Source organism: Aotus nancymaae, unplaced genomic scaffold (genome assembly GCF_030222135.1).
Source record: "Aotus nancymaae isolate 86718 unplaced genomic scaffold, 86718_ANA_hifiasm-v0.15.2.pri h1tg000097l, whole genome shotgun sequence".
NCBI lineage: Eukaryota > Metazoa > Chordata > Mammalia > Primates > Aotidae > Aotus > Aotus nancymaae.
The window spans coordinates 2869316-2892438 of record NW_026988512.1 but is presented as its reverse complement, the minus strand read 5'-3'; the positions used below and the strand labels follow the sequence as shown (position 1 = coordinate 2892438).

General features: G+C 45.0%; 1 protein-coding gene and 1 pseudogene across 5 annotated transcripts in view; both read right to left on the bottom strand.

Annotated features, from left to right (window-relative positions):
- Window positions 1-2128: 2128 nt before the first annotated feature.
- On the bottom strand, window positions 2129-3107 carry LOC105733562 (uncharacterized; annotated as a pseudogene).
- Window positions 2129-23123, bottom strand: part of HGSNAT (heparan-alpha-glucosaminide N-acetyltransferase) — a 43940-nt gene continuing 22945 nt past the window's right edge. For 2 of the 5 annotated variants that reach the window (XM_064370008.1, XM_064370011.1), the window contains 11 exons: window positions 21566-21642; window positions 20250-20280; window positions 16173-16333; window positions 14553-14668; window positions 11586-11707; window positions 11030-11156; window positions 9643-9729; window positions 6523-6600; window positions 5815-5885; window positions 5594-5706; window positions 2129-4501 (listed from right to left, as the gene is read on the bottom strand). In XM_064370008.1, the coding sequence (XP_064226078.1) occupies window positions 4320-4501; window positions 5594-5706; window positions 5815-5885; window positions 6523-6600; window positions 9643-9729; window positions 11030-11156; window positions 11586-11707; window positions 14553-14668; window positions 16173-16333; window positions 20250-20280; window positions 21566-21642 (1165 nt within the window). In that variant the 3' untranslated portion in view covers window positions 2129-4319. Of the gene's footprint in view, window positions 4502-5593; window positions 5707-5814; window positions 5886-6522; window positions 6601-9642; window positions 9730-11029; window positions 11157-11585; window positions 11708-14552; window positions 14669-16172; window positions 16334-20249; window positions 20281-21565; window positions 21643-23123 lie in introns of those variants that run through there. The other 3 variants (XM_064370010.1, XM_064370009.1, XM_064370012.1) reach the window with 3 other exon arrangements.

Below are 23123 nucleotides of genomic sequence, written 5' to 3'. Positions count from 1 at the left end.
GGAACAGAAAAGAGGCATCCAGAGCAACGCCACACATCTACAACCATCTCCTTTTTGACAATAAATGGTATTGGGAAAATTGGCTAGCAATGTACAGAAAGCAGAAACTGGACCCCTTCCTGACACCTTATGCTAAAATTAACTCCAGATGGATTAAGGACTTAAATATAAGACCTAACACCATAAAAACCCAGAAGAAAACCTAGGCAAAACCATTCAGGACATAGGCATAGGCAAGGACTTCATGACTAAAACACCACAAGCATTGGCAACAAAAGCCAAAATAAACAAATGGGACCTAATCAAACTCCACAGCTTCTGCACAGCAAAAGAAACAGTCATTAGAGTGAATCAGCAACCAACAGAATGGGAAAAAATTTTGCAATCTACCCATCTAACAAAGGGCTAATATTCAGAATCTACAAAAAACTGAAACAGATTTACAAGAAAAAAACAAAGAAACCCTCTAAAAGTGGGCGAAGGATATGAACAGACACTTTACAAAAGAAGACATATATGAAGCCAACAAACATATGAAAAAATCTCATCATCACTGGTCATTAGAGAAATGCAAATCAAAACCACATGGAGATACCATCTCACGCCAGTTAGAATGGCGATCATTAAAAAATCTGGAGACAACAGATGCTGGAGAGGATGTGGAGAAATAGGAACACTTTTACACTGTTGGTGGGAGTGTAAATTCATTCAACCATTGTGGAAGAAAGTGTGGCGATTCCTCACGGATCTAGAAATAGAAATTCCATTTGACCCAGCAATCCCGTTACTGGGTATATATCCAAAGGACTATAAATTGTTCTATTATAAAGACACATGCACATGCATGTTCACTGTGGCACTGTTTGCAATAGCAAAGACCTGGAACCAACCCAAATGCCCATCAATGATAGACTAGACAAAGAAAATGTGGCATATATTCACCATGGAATACTATGCAGCTATAAAAAATGATGAGTTTGTGTCCTTTGTAGGGACATGGATGAACCTGGAAACCATCATTCTCAGCAAACTGACACAAGAACAGAAAATCAAACACCACATGTTCTCACTCATAGGCAGGTATTCAACAATGAGAACATGTGGACACAGAGAGGGGAGCATCAAACACTGGGGTCCAAGGGGTTAGCTAAGGGAGGGATAGTGGGAGGGAGGGTGGGGAGGGATAACATGGGGAGAAATGTCCATTATGGGTGATGGGGGGATGGAAGCAGCAAACCACCTTGCTGTGAAGGTACCTATGCAACAATCTTGCATGATCTGTACATGTACCCCAGAATCTAAAGTAAAATAAAGAAAAAAACCAAAATCATAAAAAAAGGAATTAGGAACATAAATGCAAAAAAATCAAAAAAGTCATGTTTTTCTCCCCACTGTGCAGAAGTGCTTTTTGCTCCATGCTCAGTAGCTCGTGCCTCCCTGTGAGATGCCATGCACTTTGCAGTTGTCACTGGGTGCTGCCCCATGACCATTCCCCCGCTCTGCCCCTCACCCCAACACACTCCCTCCTCCCTTCCCAAAGGAACCCAGTCTTGTGCAGGGGGTCACTTTCCTCCACACAGCCATGGGCTCGGTTCATCCCAGTTCCCTGCCCCTGCTGGTCTTGGGACAAGCAGATGGGACAGGAGGGGAGGCTACTGAGAGGTTTCTGGGGTTTCCAGCCAAAAGGGATTATGGGACCCCCCCAGTGGGATGCACTCTCCTCCCACGAATGTTGCGTTGGTGCGGGGCACCTAAGGCCAGTGGCGGCAGCAGCCTCGGCTAGCTGACAGCAAGCTCAGCTGGGTCTGGCCTCTCTCAGGACTTAGAGAAGCTCCCCTCTAGCCCAGCTGACTCCGGAGTTCCTTTCTTACAGCTCAAGACGCCCTAGTTGACGTAACACCCAGTTTGAGAAATGCTTCTAGAAAACTCACCTGGAGAGGCCCCACTCAGCTTTCCCTGCTCAACTTTGGGATGACACAAATGGGACCATCCACAGTGACTCACTGCAAGGAAAGGGTGGCAGGAGGAATGACAACTGTTCCCACAGCCCCACGAATGTTCTCATGGGCACCTTGGACACATGCTCATCTTACAGCACTTAAATATTTATTTTAAAAATCCACATCACTTTGCTTTAAAAATGTTTATTTAGTGCCTGCAATGTACAAGGCACTGTTTGGCGCCATGAGGAATACACAAACGAACACGGCGTGATTCTCGCCTTAGGAAGCTCACAGTCTAGCGTGGGAAATTAGAAATTGCACATGCACACAAATAAAAGTCACACCAGCCAAAAAGCACTAAATGCTGTGAGATTGATTACATTACAAGAACCCAGAGGAAGAAAACACTATTTAGGGATGAGAATAAGAGATTAGAGAAGGTACCTCAGAAGTAAGGGGTTTAAAAACAATAGATCAAATGAGATAGGAAAAAATTCAGAGGAAAATGCAACCCAGGAAGGCTCTAATTGAAACCAGAAGCAGAAGGTACTTCTGTGATGTGATGGAGGCAGGAGAAGCCCTGCTGGCCTGAATTTAGAATGGGAGGGGAGGGGAGAGGAGGGGAGGCTGGAAAAATGTGTGGGGATAAAGAAGGTGAGTATGTGTGCCAGGCAAAGGTGTTTCTATTTCAATGGAGGTTTCTCAAAGAGAGGTGATCTGGCTGGAGAAAGCTTAATCTGGTGGCAATGGACAGGTGGCTTTAAGAAGGCGCGGACGAGGGAAGGAGGCTGGTTTGAAAATGATGACAAGGGTCTGGACTTGAGTGATGTGGCAGTGACAATGAGAACGGAGTAGCTGCAGGTGGAAGACGGAGACAGAACTGGGGAGATCTGGCGGAGGTGAGGCGGGCGGAAAGATGACAGCAGGTTTATACCGAGACGCGTGATCCATTCACAAAGCCAGGGAAACCTAAGAGGACACGCTTTGCATTTGAGGAGGGGAGGGTAGGGCTGAGGCTGAGACCAGGGCTGGCCTCCAGGTGGAGGGGTCCAGCAGACAGGTACAAGCCGGATGAGAGTTCAGGGCACAGGGCAGAGCCAGAAACAGACGGAAAGCTGCCATGCAGAGACGAGGGTGAAAGCAGCGGCACAGGCTAAGGCCCATCTCACCAGGGAAGGGCGGGTAAAGCACAACCCTGTGACCACGTGTTCCTCAAAGAGGACATCCCCACAGCACACTCAGGAGGGTGACGACGCCTCCCACCAACAGTGCTGTGTGTCTCTGTGTCCCCGATTTCACGCCTAAGAAACAACATCTTTGGCTATGTGATGACAAGCAGGAACACTGCCTCCATTGTGGAGGGTCATCTTGAAAAGACTTACTTCAATGAGAGTTTTTAAAAGTTTTCATTATCATTTATTTTGAAGAGTTTTCTGTAATAAAACTTTTTTTCTGAAGATTTCAGAAAAGCTATCAATGTCTGTCACCTCATCATGTCTAAGAGCTGGAAGGAAACCGAGAGTCATCCCCACCCTGTGACTTCACAGATGAGGAAGGCAAGGCCCAGGCTGGCCAAGGATCTTGCCCAGCACCTCACATAGCAGGGACGGCTCAGCTAGACCCACGGGCATGGGCAGAGCCTGCCCTCCCCACAGCCACTCCCATGGCCCATGGCTGCCATCCAGATGCACAGAGAGATGGGAAGCAAAGAAGACAGAGGGACAGGCAGACAGATAGGCAAGAAGGGTTGGGAATAACACATCTATATTTTAACTTTCCGAGAGAGGATAAGAAAAAATGGCTTGTGCTAGACATTTTTTGGACCCACCAAAGCCTTACATATCTGAAAAGAAAATTACTTTGGCTTTCTGGAAACATTAAACTGCATTGAATCAAAAAAATAGACTAAGTTATGACACATCACATCTAGTAAGCCTCATAGCAGCCGCAGTAGGAGTGATGGCATTTCGTGTTGGTATGTGCATATGTGTGGAAAGGAAGTTTGCAGGGAAATAAGGTCAGCAAGAAGCAGATCTTGGATTCTTTCATCCAACACGGAAGAAAAACACCCATGGCAATTCCCTTTTGGAGAGTTAAAGCCAATCTCCTTGGAATGAAGTTCCAAATACATTCATTTCCACAGAAGATGGAGGAAAACACAATTACATTTCAAATCTGTAAGTCACAAATACATAGGCAGAGTCCTGGAGAGCCGTGTCATGGTTAACCAGTTTGAGGACATCAGTGTCTTTCCCCACATTCTGTAAACACACAGCCAGTCAATTTCCTAATGAATGCTTCCCTTTAACAAAGCCTGCTTCGGTCCTCCCTGCAGGCCCACTAGAGTCCTCCAGCAGCACGTGTCAGCGGGAGCCATCAGATTTTCCAAAAAATCTTCTTTCTATAGAGGATGTAGGCAATGAGCACCCAGAGGGCAGTGGCAGCAATGTTCTGAGTCAGGTGCTCCCTGTGGGACTGGTTGTCCTCCAGCTTCCACTGAAAGGGGAAGTAGTTCTCAAACACTTCATGGCCAACATACACCAGAATAGAATTCATTCCTTAAGAAGAGACATACAGAAGATCACGTTTCTCACAGAGGAGTCACATCTGATCCTATTTAATTCTTGAAACCAGTTCAAAGGAAAAACAGAAAGAATGCACTTCCATTACTGGCTACTGCCAAAAGTAAGTGATGCATATCTTAGGTATTGAAGTGTAAACTATATCAAAAATTATTAGAAGGCCGGGTGCAGTGGCTCGCGCCTGTAATCCCAGCAATTTGGGAGGCCAAAGTGGGTGGATCACTTAAGGCTAGGAGTTCAAGACCAGCCTGGCCAACATGGTGAAACCCTGTCTCTACTAAAAATACAAAATTAGCCGGGGGTAGTGGCATGCACCTGTAATCCCAGCTTCTTGGGAGGCTGAGCCACAAGAATCACTTGAACCCAGGAGGTGGAGGTTGCAGTGAGCCAAGATCACACCACTGCACTCCAGCCTGAGCAACAGAGCAAGATTCTGTCTCAAAAAAAAAAGTTATTAGAAAATATTCACTTTATAGCAGTGCAATTCTTGAATACTAAATCTGAAAGGAAAGCTAAAATTATTATTAATAACATATTTTCTAGGCAGAAAACCTGAGGGCCAAAGAATGTAACTATTCCTAGAATCAAAGGGCTGAAATGAGGCACTGAAATGATCTGGTCTGTCTCTTAGACCTTAGGTGGAACTGCATCTAAATCATTCCATGTATCCCTTGGAATCACCTCTTGATATTTCTTCTAATGCACAATCTCTAAGGTAGTGGATTTATATTAAGAAAGCATGCATAACCTCATTATTAAAAACCAGAAAATGGATAATGTGCCCCAAATCATTTCTACTCTTTCACAATTTGGTATAGCCTGAAGACACAGGTGGAGTCACAAACTGTCATACGTGGGTGAACACAGGGTGGATGCTTCGGAGCAGGCCGGTGACGTCTGGTGTGACCTGGGACGGTGTGGCCCCTGCTGCTTCCTCCCTCAGCCTGGCTCTTGGACACCTCCTGCCAGGGCGGTGGCTCGAGATCCCAGCACCAAGGAGGCTCCAGAGCTCCCTGGGCCTGTTCCCCTGGTCACCATCACCAATTCTGTTTGGGGCTGGTGACTTACCTGGATAAAAGAACGGGGTTCCTGTCCACAGCCCCTTCACGTCCACAACTGGGTACAGAACCAGCAGGATGAAGAAGGCAAAAGAACTGAGCGTGGTGACGTATGACAGGGACCTGGAAGGGACAAAGGAGGTGTTTCAGTGCTCATGCAGAGCACATCCAGTTGCAACATGAACAATCATCCATAACAAACATAAAACATCAGGCTTTTTCCATACATACCAGAGATTTTTGTTTACTGGAATAAAGCCTTCATTTTCAGAAACTTTCGTCAGAGCAACAGAAATGAGCCCCTATAATGGGGAAGAGAAGGATGCTAACATTTTATATTATTATCTCAAAAAACACTTGTGTTTCAACACCCATATATATTAGTTATTTAATCACGTAGAGAGGGCTAAAAATTGTTCTTATATTTTTCTCTTCTAACTGGAAACATATTTTTAAAATGAACTAAAAAATATTCTCCCAAAATATCTTCCGAATTCTACTGAGTTGAAGACGGTAAGCTTATTGATTAAATGACAGTGACTCCTGAGAGGACGCATGGCTGCGGTCAGGGTGAAATGCACAGAGAGTCAGCCTTGCAAAACTCTCCTTTCCGCATAATCTGGAAGTTGATGTCTACAACCTGGTCAGATTCACCCAGCCTCTCTGATACGGCCCTTCACACACAGCCCATACCTCAGATTTATTCAGGCATTCCCGGCTGTCTCATGGCAAATACTATCTTATTTATAAAGACATTCTCCTAAAAAAATAAGTCTGTGCATTTAGCTGGAAAGATGTATTCCTCTCTGTTATTCAAGTGGAGAAAATGGTGCCTGCTGCCATGTGGTGACAATGGCTATCCCAGTGTTGCTAAACATTTTATTCCTTTATACATGTGAAGAAGGAAAGGAATTTTAGTGAGGAACGCTGCTTACTTACAAGAATACAACACCAAGCAGTGAATCGAGTGAGGATGTCTTTGGTCCGAGCCTTGTAATACAATAGTATTTTTCCTGCCTGCAGGAGAAAACACTGTGTGACCAAAAGAATTGCCAAAGGGATATTTTTATTTCATACTCATCCACTGTCTTAACTACGAGACACACAGATTCACTTGCTGGGTGTGCTACTAGGTGCTGGGATTACAGGGAGGAGGGAAACATCACCCCTGCCTTTGCCTAGTGGAGGCTGAGGGAAGAGCGTGGGACAGAGAGGAAGGCCCTCCCCGGGGAGGAGGAGGAGGCATCAGACAGGAGGAGCCAGCCACATCTCGGGTCCTGCAGGGAACGCAGAAGCCCAGGCATGAGGAGGAGAGGGGGCACACAGGCAGGCTCCGTGGCTCTCACTTCCAGGCAGGGCCCATGGAGGATTCTCCCCAAAGGTGACAAGGGTCCCCTCAGACTAGCCTGCCTGCTCAGTGCCCCAGTCTGGGCAGTACTCGGAAAAGGGACTGGGACAGGATGGAACCAGAGGCAGGGAAACATGTAAAAACAGTGAAATATGGACTTTGCATACAATCCCTCTGAAATTAGGAATTAAATTTTGAAAATATCAAAGGATAAGAAGCTTTAAAAATAATTTGTAGTAATAGCTAATATTAATCAATGTTTTTTATGTGCCAGTTTAGAACTTTACACAAATTAACTTATTCAATCCTCGAAATGCCTTTCTGAAGTAGGTGCTGTTGAAGCACAGAGGGGGTCAGCCAGATGCCCGAGGCCACCCGGCCGGGAAGTGGCAGAGCTGGACACAAACCCAGGGAGCATGGCTCCAGGTCTGCCCTCCGAGCCTCCCCGCTGGACCGACCATGCCAGGGGCACGGATCTACCTAGACAGTGTATGCAGGGATTCCATGAATATATTGAAAAGCACAATATCAACTAGAAAGGGCTATACAGATAAAGATACTACTTCTAAATACAAAATTACTGAATCACCAAAATGTACAGCTGACCCTTGAATAACACAGGTTTGAACCGCGTGGATCCACTTATATTCAGATTCTCTTCCGCCTCTGCTACCCATGAGACATCAAGACTGACTCCTCCTCTTCCTCCACCACCCCCTCCTCCTCCTCCACACCTCCTTTTCCTCTTCCACACCCTCTTTCTTCTCTACCCCTTCCTCTTCCTCCACCCCTTCTTCCTCCTCCAGCCCCTCTTCCTCCTCCTCCTCCACACCCTCCTTCACCTCAACTACCTCCTCCTCCTCCACCTCCAGCCCCTCCTTCTCCTCCACACCATCCTCCTTCTCCTCCATCCCCTATTCCTCCACCCCTTCCTCCTCTTCCTCTGTCTCCCTCCTTCTCCACTCCTCATCCTCCTCCTCCTCCTCTTCCTCCTCCTACTGATGAGGATGCAGACCTTCATGATTAATGAATACTCCCACTTAATGAACAGGACATAGATTTTCTCTTCCTTATGGCTTTCTTAATACCATTTCCTTTCCTTAAGCTTACTTTATTGTAAAAATACAGCGTATAATATTTATATAAAATATGTGTGAATCAACTGTTGATGTTATTGGTAAGGCTTTGGGTCAACAGCAGGCTATTATCATTTAAGTTTTGCGGGAGTCAAAAGTCCTCTGTGGATTTTGCACTGCACGGGGGCCAGTGCCCCATGCCCCGAGGTGTTCCAGGGCTACCTGTGTATGCGTAAGATCTGCACTACCCAGCGGCCGAGACACTAGCCACAAGTGACCATCTCAATTCAAAATTCCATCAGGGAAAATTTAAAATCCAGTTCCTCAATCACACTCGTCACATCTCAAATGCTCAACAGTGACCCTGGCTAGGGAATGTGCCACCGGACAGCAAGAAGAAGAAATACTTCATCACCACAGAAAGTTCTGCCGGCACTGCTCTCCAAAAGTCTTCTCCCCTCCCGGTTAGCGCCCCTCAAACAAGAGTTTCAAACATCAACAAGGAGAACTTTGGGGACTGAAATCAAAACTACTCAGAACTTTAACAAAACAGCAGGTGAGATCAACCAAGAATAACCTGTATTAACTTTGGTAGAAATTCGCCTGCCCTGAAGCCATGACAGTGTTGCTGTGGTTTGATATCTGCCCCTCCACATTTCCTATGTTGAAACCTAATCACCAAGGTGGCGGTATCAGGAGGTGTGGCCTCAGGAGGTGACTGCAGTGCGAGGGCTCCACCCTCAAGAATGGCCTCAGAAAAGGGCTTGGGGCCGTGAGTCCTGTCTCTGCCCTTCCACATTCCAGCAGGTGAGGACACCCTGTGAGGACACGGCATTTGTCCCCTCTGAAGGACATGCCCCAGTTGAGTTGCCACCTTGGGAGCAGAGACCAGACCCTCACCAGACAAATGAACCTGCAGTGTTTCTGTTCTTTATGAATTACCCAGTCTCGGGTATTTTGTTACGTCAGGACACACAAACAAGTGTACATGAAAGAAGTGTGACAAACGGCACGGTGACCTCCCAATGTTACCAACACCCACACACTGCAAACTCCATCAGAAAATCTTTTTCTTTTTTGAGTCAGGGTCTCACTCTGTTGCCCAGGCAGGAGTGCAGTGGTGCAATCAAGGCTCACTGCAGCCGCAGCCTCCTGGGCTCAAGTCATCCTCCTGCCTCAGCTCCCAAGCAGCGGGGACTACAGGTGCGAGCCATTGTGCCTGGCTAATATTTTTAATTTTTTGTAGAGACAGGGCCTATGTTGCCCAGCATTGTTTCAAACTCCTGGACTCAAACAATCAATCCTCCTGCCTTGGCTTCCCAAAGTGTGGAGTAACAGGCATGAGCCACCGCACCTTGGCAAGGGAAACCTTTTATCCAGAAATTGCCATGCTAAGATAAGCCATACAAATAAGAGTTTTTTTGAGACTATAAGAATTATATCTAATTACTTGAATGTGCTGAATTTCAGTAACTTCTGGTTCTGCACAATCTGTCAAACACAACAGAATGTTTTAGTCTAACAGCACAGGAGAGAATATGCTTCCAATTATTTAAATGAAATGATTTTTAAATGAGTGATGAATAAAACATCATACATTGTCAGAAAAAGTAACCTAATGAAATGAAGCCATACCTGAACTCCTAAAAAGGCCATCAGGATGGAGCTGATGGTGCCCAGGATGCCCTCAGGGTCAAAGGCCACCTCAGTGTGGTAAAGCACCTTAACAAACAGAAGCAGAAGGCAGCGCTCACTCAATGACCCGAAAACACACACAAACAGCTCCTAGACCCAGTACAAACCTGAGTACACTCCAGTAGGCCATGGTTTTCTGTTTTTGCTGCAGAAATTCATTGCCTACTTACAGGGATTACAGGCAGATTGCTTCTGGCTAAGAAAGTGTGTGATGTGGACACTCAGCAGGGAACAGAGATGCCTAGGGACAAGCCCCAGTCCAGCAGCCACTGTGATTGCAGCAAGGGCAGTACACAGCGCTGGTCAACGACCTGGTGACATGACGCCTCCCTGACCAGCTTCCAATGCAATGCACAGTACCTTCCTAATTTCCAGATTTATTCTTTTTGGTCAACCCTACTGTAGCATCAACGGCTTCCTATCTTCTTTTAAGGCAAATAACATTTTTAAATATTTTTCTTTTTTTATTATAAAATAAATGTTACTACAGAAATTGTACTGGAAATTTACTGGACCTCTGGAAATGAACAGTGTGGCAGGTGCTGTCATGCATCCTCAGAGCCCTTCCACCCTTTCAGCATGGAAGCTTTCATTCCACCAGCTGCTGGAAGTATTCATGACCACAGCTCTCAGATGGGTGCCTCTTCTGGATCTGCCCTTGACTAAAGAGAGCTGCCTCTCCAGGGATCAGCCTTTTGCTGGGGCCTTTCCACATCACCCAGGGGTAGGAAGGGCCCAATCCCTTGCTTCAATTCAGAACAACTCTGCAGCACCACCCTGGTGCCCCTGAGATTGGCTGGGGCCTTTGTTGGGGTTCAGTGCAGCTCAACTTCTGCACCATCCTCCCTCCTTAATTCCCCAGCAGGAATTGACCCCTGCAAGGACTGCTTGATCAAATTCTGGAAATCTGACATACAAAAGAGCACTGTGCTATGATCATTTACACAATGTGTTCTCACTTGCTTTTTTTTTGTTTGTTTCCTTAGAGGGACGGAGTCTCGCTGTTGTTCAGGCTGGTCGTGGACTCCTGGGCTTAAGCAATCCTCCTGCCTCAGCCTCCTGGGTCTCAGCCTCCTGAGTAGCTGGGAATGCACGTGTGAGCCACTGTGCCCAACTCCACATTCTCACTTTAAAATTCAACATAATGTTTACACACTGCCTTATAGTGAGCCCTAAAGTCATTAAGTTAGCTGACTTTTCAAATAAACATCAGTTCTCAGTGGGTTGTATTACATGGACATGGTTTAAAGTTGGCTGGCTCCTTCTACTTTCCTTCACTTCCGAAAGCCTGAGCTTCCAGTTCTAAGTGAACTCGAGTCTCACTCACAGCTGAAGACGGGTGCTGGTAAAGGTGATCGTCTCCCAGCAGCACGCGGTCGATGTAGCCCGCAGCTCCTCCAGTACAATTTGGATACTTGCCAAAATCTCCAATGCCCCCAGGACCAAGATAACCGCTAGAAAGGCGAAAAACATATGTAAATGACAAGACCTCAGAAGGGCTAACAGAGGGACAGGGAATTAAAAAAAAAAAAACCTCAGGAGGGGTCATGATGTATATGGCTATGCATGCAGCCCAATTAAGAGAGCGCCAAGCACGCACCAGCTAAAAGGTCCCTCTGGCTAGTGCAAGCTCACCAACGAACTGCTCCCAAACTGTGCAGGTGGGAGACCTAATTTCTGTTCAAACTGACCCTCATACCACCCACAGGGAAATCACTCTGGACACATGCCAATCTCCTCTCCCCATGCAAAGAAGGCCTCAAAGGAGGAGGAAAGGGAAAGAGAATTCCTCTGACTTGAGACGTGTGAAAGCTATAAGCCCAGAACCTCTTACTGTCCAGAACAGGACATCCACAAGAGATGACCCTCAGGGGTTCGCTTACGTAGGGCACCCAGGGACTGGCAGGAGGAATGTCAAGCCCAGCCACAGGCCTTCCAGCGCCAGGATGAGCAGCCACTGGGGCCAGCTGGACGTGATGTCTCGAAGAGAAACACAGCTCCTCTCCTGAGTGGGGGCAGAAGAATAAAACACGCATGGACTAAATGCAGATAGAAGGGGACTGAGCACGTCTGAGAAATTCTGGGTGACAGGCAGCTCCTCTCCTGAGTGGGGGCAGAAGAATAAAACACGCATGAACTAAATGCAGATAGACGGGGACTGAGCACGTCTGGGAAATTCCAGGTGACTCTTCTTGGCCTTTTTGGCAGTAAGACAAAACTTGCTGACGATGAGTCAGATCTCCAGATGCTCCCTCTCCATGAAATCTCACAGCAAAGCATTTGCTCAAAAGAATTCCAAAGACAATTATATGCCTGTGCCCAAGAGAACTGAAAACATAGGTTCGCACAAAAACTTGTACACAAATAGACACAGGAGCATTGTTCACAACAGCCAAAAAGGGGAAACAAGTCAAATGTCCACCCAGAGATAAACAGGTGAGCAAACGTGGTGCGTCCCTACAAGGAACCTACCTCAGCAGTCCTCGAATGAAGCGCTGACACATGCAACAACATGGATGAGCAGCCAGACGCAAAAGGCCACATGTTATACAACTTCATGTACAGGGACTGCCTAGAACAGGTACACACACAGAGACAGACAGCGGACTGGCGTTGCCTGGGGCTGGGGGAGTTGTGAGGTATGGGGAGTGACTGGCGGTGAGTGCAGGGTTCTTCATGGGGTAAAGAAGACCTTCTGGAATTACAGACTGGTGACAGCTACACAACTCTGAATACGGCAAATATCTGCGAATTGTACACTTTGAACATGCGAGTTTTATACATCAATATACCTGTCATTTAAAAATTAAAAATAAAATGTTTAAATAAAATGAAATTCAAACTTTTGGATCTGTGTGGTTGAAGGAAGAAAGGGTGCAGCCCACGTGCTCAGTGTCCCACTGAACCCCTCACCCTATGGTGACGGCCCTGGATGTGCCTCCGTGGACCCTCAGGTCCCACAGAAGGGCTGAAATGGCGGCTTTGCTATCCGTGACCGACCGAGCTCCGTGCCCACTCATGCACGTCTCACCTCTCCTTCACCTTAAGGAAATTCACAGCCGGGGGACACATTACACTGAGGACAAGGGCAGAGGAGGGACGAGTAACAATGACTAAAACGCCCCCCAAAATAGATAACTAACATTACAAGAAGCACCCAGAGAACATGGGATTCAGTGATGAACTTGCTAGTTACGTATCTTGAAAAAAGCTAGAAAACAACACGGCTTTATTAACTGACTGTTGAATAGGCTCCAAATGGAAGACTTTAAACATTTCCACTCGAATTTTTGCCACTAATGGTGGGTGGGGGAAAGAAGTAAGTGTCAGCTGGGTAAACTCCACCCAACGATTTATAGTAAGAGAGGAAGTAATCACAAACGCGATGAAACTCTGACATGCTTCCAATGAAGAAGCAATACAAACAGCCAAGCACAATATCGTCATTCTCCCACACCCTACCCAGGGATCATCCTCAAAACTGAACTTTATAGCATTTGAATAAATAGCAAAATGTTACATGAATTTTACACATATATAAGCTATGCTACAAGGAAATTGAAAAATTGGCAATAATGCCCCATGAGACTGAACCAGCAAACTGGATGCTGGTGGTATTATTTAATACCATCAAGAATGGGGCCAGGCATGGCGGCTCACACCTGTAGTCCCAGCACTTTGGGAGGCTGAGGCGGGTGGATCACTTGAGCCCAGGAGTTCAAGACCAGCCTGGGTAACATGGTGAAACCTTGTCTCTACAATAAATACAATCATTAGCTGGAGATGGTAGTGCATGCCTATAGTCCCAGCTACTCCGGAGGCTGAGGTGGGAGAATCACTTGAGCCTGGGAGGTCAAGGCAACAGTGAGTTGAGATCATGCCCCTGCACTCCAGCCTGGGTGACAGAGCGAGACCCTGTCTCCAAAAAATAAATTAAAAAAGAATGCATTTGAAACTAGCAGAGAGGATTTTGCATGTTCCTGACACAAAGAAATGATAATAACTGTGTGAGGTGATGAATATGCTAATTACCCTGATTTGATCATTACACACTGTATGATACACGGGTATCACAATATTACTTCGAGCCTTATAAATATCAACATATCAACTAAAAATAAGAATGCATATAATTACTGCCTGCTGACAAATTTAAGAGGATAGATCTCATGCCATGTATATTTTACCATAATAAAAAAAATTGATATAAAGATTAAATTAAAATAACTAAAGTGGAAATCAGAATGTATTCGATTAGCAGAAGTACAGTATTCCATGCAGAAATTTTAAAAGTTCTAAAAACAATATCCCACTTTGTTCTCCCTTTTAAAAAAAAAAAAAAAAAAAACAGTTTTGGCTGGGCATGGTGGTTCACACTTGTAATCCCAGCAATTTAGGAGGCCGAGGTGGGAAGATCACCTGAGTCCAGGAGTTTGAAACCAGCCTGGGCAACATGGTGAGACCTTGTCTCTACAAAAAAATGAACAAAATTAGCCAAGCATGATGGTGCGCTCCTGTAGTCTCAACTAATCAGGAGACTGAGGCGGGAGGATTGCTTGAGCCTGGGATATTGAGGCTTCAGTGAGCTGAGATCGCACCACTGCACTCCAGCCTGGGCAACACAGCAAGACCCTGTATCAACAACAAAAATGACAACAAAAAGAACACAGTTTCTGGCCAGGCATGGTGGCTCCCATGTAATCCCCACCCTTTGGGTGGCCAAAGCTGGGAGGATCACTTAAAGCCAGGAATTAGAGACCAGCCTGTAAAACATAGTGAGACTGTGTCACTATACAATACATATTTTTAATTTATAAAAGTTTTATTTTTATTAAAACATGGTTTCTCACCGAAGCACAATGTTCAGGCACGGGTTTAGCAAAGAGGAGCTCCAACACAGCAACCACAAAGTAAGTAACTCCCAAGCGCTGCAGCACGCCAGGGATGCGCACCTTGTCCCAGGACACTGCGGAAGACACAGTTAAGCCAAGTGTTAGCCAAGACCTCTCATCTCATCCCAGGACAACATTATTTGTTTCCTAAATGGGAAGACATACCTGTATTGCATCTAAGTAAGTCTTTTTTAAGCTCTTGGACATAGAAATACATATGGTCAAGAGACATGGGCTCAGCCCAGCTTCCAAAAACAGGCCAATCCCTCTTAACAGAGGGAGGGTCAGGGACGTGACTCAAACTCAAAACAGGAAGCTGGCCAGATGGGAGACTGGGAAAAGAACCAGAGTGTCAGCCGAGCATGGTGGTTCGTGCCTGTAATCCCAGCACTTTGGGAGGCCGAGGCAGGCAGATCACCTGAGGTCAGGAGTTTGAGACCAGGCTGGCCAACATGGTGAAACCTCATCTTTACTAAAAATGCAAAAATTAGCTGGGCATGGTGGCGCGTGCCTGTAATCCCAGCTACTCAGGAGGCTGAGGCAGGAGACTGGCTTGAACCCAGGAGGCGGAGGTTGCGATTGCAGTGAGCCGAGACAGCGCTATTGCACTCCAGCCTGGGAGACAAGAGCGAAACTCCATCTCAAAAAAAAAGCAAAGCATCTTACTCAGGTGTGGGGATAAGCAGGACCGCACCTGACTCCGGCTCTTTCCTATTAGGAATTTGCAATCAACTCGCACGTCCGCCACGACCTCACAGGCCCGACACAAGCCACTAATTGACCCTCCCTGCCCTACCAGCTACCCGGCTATATCACCGCAAGAACAAACCTCGGTAAGAAACCCTAAAATGAAGCCTACTGGAAGCAGTGGCTCACTTTTTGGAGATCCATCATGTCCACTCTCATGTGAAACACCACCTGGAAGTGACCTCCACCTCTTGCTAGTGCCTATAAAAGTGCGTATTGCCTGAGGGATCCATTTGGCCATTGCCTAGACATCTGTGTCCTCTTTTGCTAAATGACAGTGCAAGGCCCTTGAGGACAGTGACTAGTGCCCTCCCAACTCTGATACCGGTTCAAAGCAGCGGGCTCACAAGTCTTCCCTCAGCTCTCCTGTCCCTGCATACCACCAGACTAATGACAAAGAGATCACTCCTTCCAGAAACCCAGCTGCTGTACAAGTGCCAGCGAAGGTGGATTCATGAACTGCTGCACAGTATTGAAAGCTGATGAAACCAAAATAGCAGGGGGCAAAGCTGGAGACCAAGGTGGCCTGGTCTGGTCCCTGCTGTGCCTCTCACTACACTCAGATGATCCAGAGAAAACCTTCAATCGCTCTTGGCCTCAGGCTTTTCCTCTGTACAAGAGAAGGGTTTGAGGAGTCTCAGAGGCTCCTTCCGGGTCTAAAATTCAGTAGTAATAATACTACTCACAGTTAGACAACCACTGCATATACTTTCCTAACAATTACCCTATTTGCAGGCACCTGAGATGGAGGAATTGCATTTTTTTCCAATTATAACATATAGTTTCCATATTTCAACCTGAACATATATAACAGAAGGAAAAGGTACTTACATGGACCAAGGCAATAATTGGGATTCACAATGATAATTCCTATGCAGATTAACAGGAAACTCCTCCATGCAATCTTCCCCAGCAATCTGAATTTTGAACATCCCCGTTGCAGTATAGAAGTCATTGATAGAAAAATAGAAGTTCCCATAATAAATACAAACCTAAAAATAATCCAGTTATTAATAGGTGGCCATTTCTAATGTTTTTGTCTGTATATCATTACCATTTTATAATATGCTATATAAGAGAAGCAACCATACTCTGTTTAAAGTAGCCAATTACTGAAATAATACTGACCTACCAGTAGAGGAAGAGGTGAGAATATAGCCTCATGGGGCTGGGAGGTTTTTGACAGTACATCTTTGAGTCCTGTCTTAGGAGAAAATTTCTTTAATATGAAATGGAATTTCCAAGGACAACCCTCCCATTTCATTATCGAAAAGAAATGATGATGATGATGTCACAATAATGTCTCCAAACAACTAGACATTCACTAGCACACCCTCAAAGCCCTTGAAAAACAGACATTTGAATCATTTCTACACACTTCTGTGCCTGAAAGAAAAATGAAAGCTTACTTTTTTTCTGTCTATTTAGTCTGAGACATACACATTTTTCCTTTCTTTTCTTTTACCATGCTAAATTATCTCTTTTACAAACAAAAGTTAGAACACTGATTTTTCTAATTACTTGGAAAGGGATCACAGAGATGAAAGTTCGCTTTTGCTGCATTCCTTGGTGTCTCTGGGAAAAACTGAAAGCCTTTCCTCAGAGATTTGGAACATGACAAGGATGCCTACCTTTCACCACTGTTATTTGACATGATACTGGAAATTCTACCTAAAGCAGTCAAAAAAGAGAAACAAAAAAGGGGCATCCAAGTTGGAAAGAAAGAAGTCAAAGTATCCTTGTTTGCAGATAACGTGATCTTACATTTGGAAAAACCCAGACTCTACCAGAAAACTATTACAACTGATCAACAAATTCAGTAAAGTTGCAGGATACAAAATCAACATACAAAAATCAGTAGCATTTCTATATGTCAACAGCAAACAATCTGAGAAAGAAATCAAGAAAGTAATTCCATTTCCAATAGCTACAAATAAAAAAGTACCTCAAAATTAACTTAACCAAAGAAGTGAAGGATTTCTACAATGAAAACTATACACCAATGATGAAAGAAATTGAAGAGGGCATCAAAAAATGGAAAGAAATTCCATGTTCATAAATTAGAAAAATTAATATTGTTAAAACGTCCACACTAAAGCAATCTACAGATTCAATGCAATCCCTATGAAAATACATTCTTCACTGAAATAGAAAAAATAATGCTGAAATTTATATGGAACCTTAAAAGACCCAGAGTAGCCAAAGTTATCCTGAGCAAGAAGAACAAAACTGGAGGAATCACATTACCTGATTTTAAATTATACTACAGAGCTACAGAAATGAAAACAGCACGGTAGTGGCTTTAAAAACAGGCACACAGATAGTGGAACAGAATAGAGAACTCAGAGATAAATCCATGTATCTACAGTGAACTCATTTCGACAAAAGTGCCAAGAACACACATTGGAGAAAGGACAGTCTCTTAAAAAAAAATTATGCTGGAAAACTGGATATTCATACGCAGAAGAATGAACCAAGACCCTTATCTCTCACCATATAAAAAAGCAAATCAAGCCGGGCACAGTGGCTCACGCCTGTAATCCCAGCACGGAGGCCGAGGCGGGCGAATCACAAGGTCAGGAGATCAAGACCATCCTGGCCAACACAGTGAAACCCCATCTCTACTGGGGAAAAAAAAAAAAGATTAGCCGGGCGTGGTGGCACACGCCTGTAGTCCCAGCTACTCGGGAGGCTGAGGCAGGAGAATCACTTGAACTCAGGAGGCAGAGGCTGCAGTGAGCCGAGATCGAGCCATTTGCACTTCAGCCTGGGTTACAAAGTGAGACTCTGTCTCAAAAAAAAAAAAAAATCAAATTAAAATGGATTAAAGACTTAAATTTAAGACCTCAAACTATGAAACTACTAAGAGAAAACACTGGGGAAACACTCCAGGACACTGGACTAGGCAAAGATTTCTTGATTAACACTCTACAGAAGCACAAGTAACCAAAGCAAAAATGGACAAATGGGATCACATTAAAAAGCTTCCACACAGGAAAGGAGACAATCAACAAAGTGAAGAGACAACCCACAGAATGGGAGAAAATATCTGCAAACTACCCATCAGACAGGCAATTAACAGCCAAAACATAGAGGTGCTCAAACAACTCTATAGGAAAAACATCTAATAATCCAATTAAAGATTGATAAAAAGGCTGGGCTCGGTGGCTCACACTTGTAATCCCAGCACTTTGGGAGGCCAAGGCAGGTGGATTACCTGAGGTCAGAATTCAAGACCAGCCTGGCCAACATGGTGAAACCTCATCTCTACTAAAGATACAAAAATTAGCTAGGTATGGTGGCACACACCTGTAATCCCAGCTACTTGGGAGGCTGAGGCAAGAGAATCGCTTGAACCTGGGAGGTGGAGGTTGCGGTGAGCCAAGATCACACCAATGCACTCCCACCTGGGCTACAGAGTGAGACTTCATCTCGAAAAAAATAAAAAATAAAAAAAAGACAAAAGATCTGAACAGACATTTCTCAAAAGAAAACATACAAATGGCAAACAGGAATATAAAACGGTGCTCAACATCACTGATCATCAGAGAAATGCAAGCTACGATGAGGTATCATCTTACCCCAGTTAAAATAGCTTTTATCCAAAACACAGGCAACAACAAATGCTGGTGAGGATGTAGGGAAAAGGGAACCACTGTACACTGTTCATCACGGACAACAGGGGAGACGTTCCTCAAAAACTAACAACAGAGGTACCGTATGATCCAGCAATCCCACTGCTGGGTATAGATGCAAAAGAAAGGAAATCAGTGCATTGAAGAGATACTCCCATCTTTACTGCAGCACTATGCACAATAGCCACGATCTGGAAGCAAACTAAACAGCCATCAACAGACACTTAGAAAGAAAATGTGGTGCATATACACAGTGGAGTACTATTCAGCCATAAAAAAGAATGAGATCCTCTCATTCGCAACAACATGGATGAAACTGGGACAGTATGTTAAGTGAAATAAGCCATGTGAAGTCAAACTTCACGTGTTCCACTTATTTGGGAGCTAAAAATTAAAACAACTGAACTCAGGGTGATAGAGAACAGAAGGATGGATACCAGAAAGGAAGGGTAGTAGGGGGGAGAGGCAGAGGGATAGTTAACGAGGACAAAAATACAGCTGGATGGAATGAACAAGATCAAGTCTTCGATAGCACAACAGGGTGACTGCAGTCAACAATAATTTACTACACATTTAAAATAACTAAAAAATTATAATTGGATTGCTTATAACACAAACTAGTAAATGCCTGAGGGGAGGGATACCCCATGTACCCTGATGTGATTATTATGCATGTATCCTGTAATATATATACCTACTATGTACCCACAAGAATTTAAAATTCAAAGTAAAAAATAATAATAAGGCTGGTACTACCTAATAATGAGGGAGCAATGTCACTCAATGCATCATAGTAAAGATACAAATTTCACATCACATAGGTAATGTCCCTTCACAAGAATAAGAAGCCACGAATTATCAGAGACAGAATTGAATTACTCAACTATTATTTTAAATTTTAGTTTATGACTATCATTGCCCACCTATATATCTATCAGCATTTTCACTGATACCAATATACTGTATTTCTTTAGGAAATATGATTTTATAATTACTTTCAGGATTAATGGAACTGAACTATGTGTTCAGAATTTATAATTTCCTACAAGATTTCAGGATCTTGGATACTGTATCTACATTAACAAAATATTCCCTACAAAATCACTCTTTTATACACACACGTGTAGGCACTGTGTCAAGTGTGAGAACCAGCCAGTAAGGACATCCTAACCACATAACACAGGCCCATCTCAGAGAGAGCCTCCAGCATCATCTGAAAAACAGGAGATTGGAGTCAACCCGTGGAAGAGAAGAGGGCAGACCGCCAACTCACCATGGGAACACGAGGTCAGCCACCGTCAGCCCTGCAGAACAAGTACAAAGCATAAGCAAAAAGACTCTAGAATGCAAATATCTCCTAAATCTAGTGTGGACTTCATTACACACTGGTATAGAAAGTAAACTCAGGGCCGGGCACGGTGGCTCACGCCTGTAATCCCAACACTTTGGGGGGCCGAGGCAGGAAGTTCACCTGAAGTCAGGAGGTTGAGACCAGCCTGGCCAACGTGGTGAAGCCAATGTGGTGAAGCCCTGTCTCTACTGAAAACACAAAAATTAGTCGGGTATGGTGGTGGGCACTTGTAATCCCAGCTACTCGGGACGCTGAGGCAGGAGAATCGCTTAAACCTGGGAGGCGGAGGTTGCAGTGAGCCAAAATCGTGCCACTGCACTCCAGCCTGGGAGACAAGAGTGAAACTCTGTCTCAAAAAAAAAAAAAAAAAGGAAACTCATAGGCCAGGTGTGGTATGGCTCACACCATAATCCCAGCACTTTGGGAGGCTGAGGTAGGAAGATCGCTTGAGTCCAGGAGTTTGAGACCAGCCTGGGAGACAGAGTGAGACACAATCTCTACTAAGAATTGTTTGAAAACACTAGTCAGGGATGGTGGCGCACACCTGTAGTCCCAGCTTCTCTGGAGGCTGAGGTGGGAGGATTGCTTGAGCCTAGAACTCGAGGCTGAGGTCAGCCATTACCACACCACTGCAATCTAGCCTGGGCTACAGAGTAAGTCTCTGCCTTAGAAAAAAAGAAAGTAAACTCACAAACTCTTCCTTGAGACTGCAAAAGAGCACTGGGCCAGGCTGGGACAATTCCTATGAACATAACTAGACACAGGAGAGCTGAACTATACAGGCAAGTGTGTTACATTTAAGAAGCACTAATCGATTCTTAAAACAACTACCAAGCCAGACCTACAGCTATTATTCACCACCACTCAGACCAATCCTAGTTCAATGCCATCTCAAAAAGGACCATTAAGTCCTAGAAGACGCAGCCACCAAAAGCATGGCAGCTGAAATAAAAGGCTTATCTGAACATGACCACACTCATTTACAACCAAATCCATATCATACTCTGCAGAGTCCCTCAGTCACACAGCAGAAACTTGAGTCTGTTATTACAGTGAAGTTTTACAGATACACAGAACTGACGGGCTTGCAGAATCATCTACACGTCACCCTAGAGGGCAGGAGTTCAGTGGCCCAGAGGAGGCTCCTCGGACTCATTTCTGGAGTTTCTGGGGAGAATGCTGAGTGATTTTCCCGCAAGGATGTATATAAACAACATTACTTTTAGGAAATATCTTACCATTCCAACTCGCGTGTTTGAAATACCAGTATTTTCCTCCTCCATAATTGACGAAGACCATGAGTGTGAGAGCAATCCTAGAAGAAGCCAACAAAGAGAAGTCTATCAGGGTTTGCCATGTGGAAAGGAAGGGCTGAAATGAAGACACATTTATACTCACAAGGTAGAGTCATGCAACAATGCAATTCCACTGAGCAGTTTACTACACAAGACAGACATCGAGGCCAAGAAGCAGTTACTCTCTAATCAGTGCCGTGAGGACCACGCACTGAAGTTCCTCACTGTTCTCTAATCAGTGCCGTGAGTACCCTGCACTGAAGTTCCTCACTGTTCATCAGTGCCGTGAGGACCATGCACTGAAGTTCTTCACTGTTCTCTAATCAGAGCCGTGAGGACCACGCACTGAAGTTCCTCACTGTTCTCTCATCAGTGCCGTGAGGACCATGCACTGAAGTTCTTCATTGTTTTCTAATCAGTGCCATGAGGACCATGCACTGAAGTTCCTCACTGTTCTCTCATCAGTGCCGTGAGGACCATGCACTGAAGTTCTTCACTGTTCTCTAATCAGTGCCGTGAGGACCACGCACTGAAGTTCTTCACTGTTCTCTAATCAGTGCCGTGAGGACCATGCACTGAAGTTCTTCACTGTTCTCTCATCAGTGCCGTGAGGACCATGCACTGAAGTTCCTCACTGTTCTCTCATCAGTGCCGTGAGGACCATGCACTGAAGTTCCTCACTGTTCTCTAATCAGTGCCGTGAGGACCATGCACTGAAGTTCCTCACTGTTCTCTCATCAGTGCCGTGAGGACCATGCACTGAAGTTCTTCATTGTTTTCTAATCAGCGCCGTGAGGACCATGCACTGAAGTTCCTCACTGTTCTCTAATCAGTGCCGTGAGGACCATGCACTGAAGTTCTTCACTGTTCTCTCATCAGTGCCGTGAGGACCACGCACTGAAGTTCCTCACTGTTTTCTCATTCAGTGCTGTGAGGACCATGCACTGAAGTTCTTCATTGTTTTCTAATCAGCGCCGTGAGGACCACGCACTGAAGTTCTTCACTGTTCTCTAATCAGTGCCGTGAGGACCCTGCACTGAAGTTCTTCACTGTTCTCTCATCAGTGCCGTGAGGACCATGCACTGAAGTTCTTCACTGTTCTCTAATCAGTGCCGTGAGGACCATGCACTGAAGTTCTTCACTGTTCTCTAATCAGTGCCGTGAGGACCATGCACTGAAGTTCTTCACTGTTTTCTAATCAGTGCCGTGAGGATCATGCACTGAAGTTTTTCATTGTTTTCTAATCAGTGCCATGAGGACCATGCACTGAAGTTCCTCACTGTTCTCTAATCAGTGCCGTGAGGATCATGCACTGAAGTTCTTCACCGTTTTCTAATCAGTGCCGTGAGGATCATGCACTGAAGTTTTTCACTGTTCTCTAATCAGTGCCGTGAGGACCATGCACTGAAGTTCCTCACTGTTCTCTAATCAGTGCCGTGAGGACCATGCACTGAAGTTCCTCACTGTTCTCTAATCAGTGCCGTGAGGATCATGCACTGAA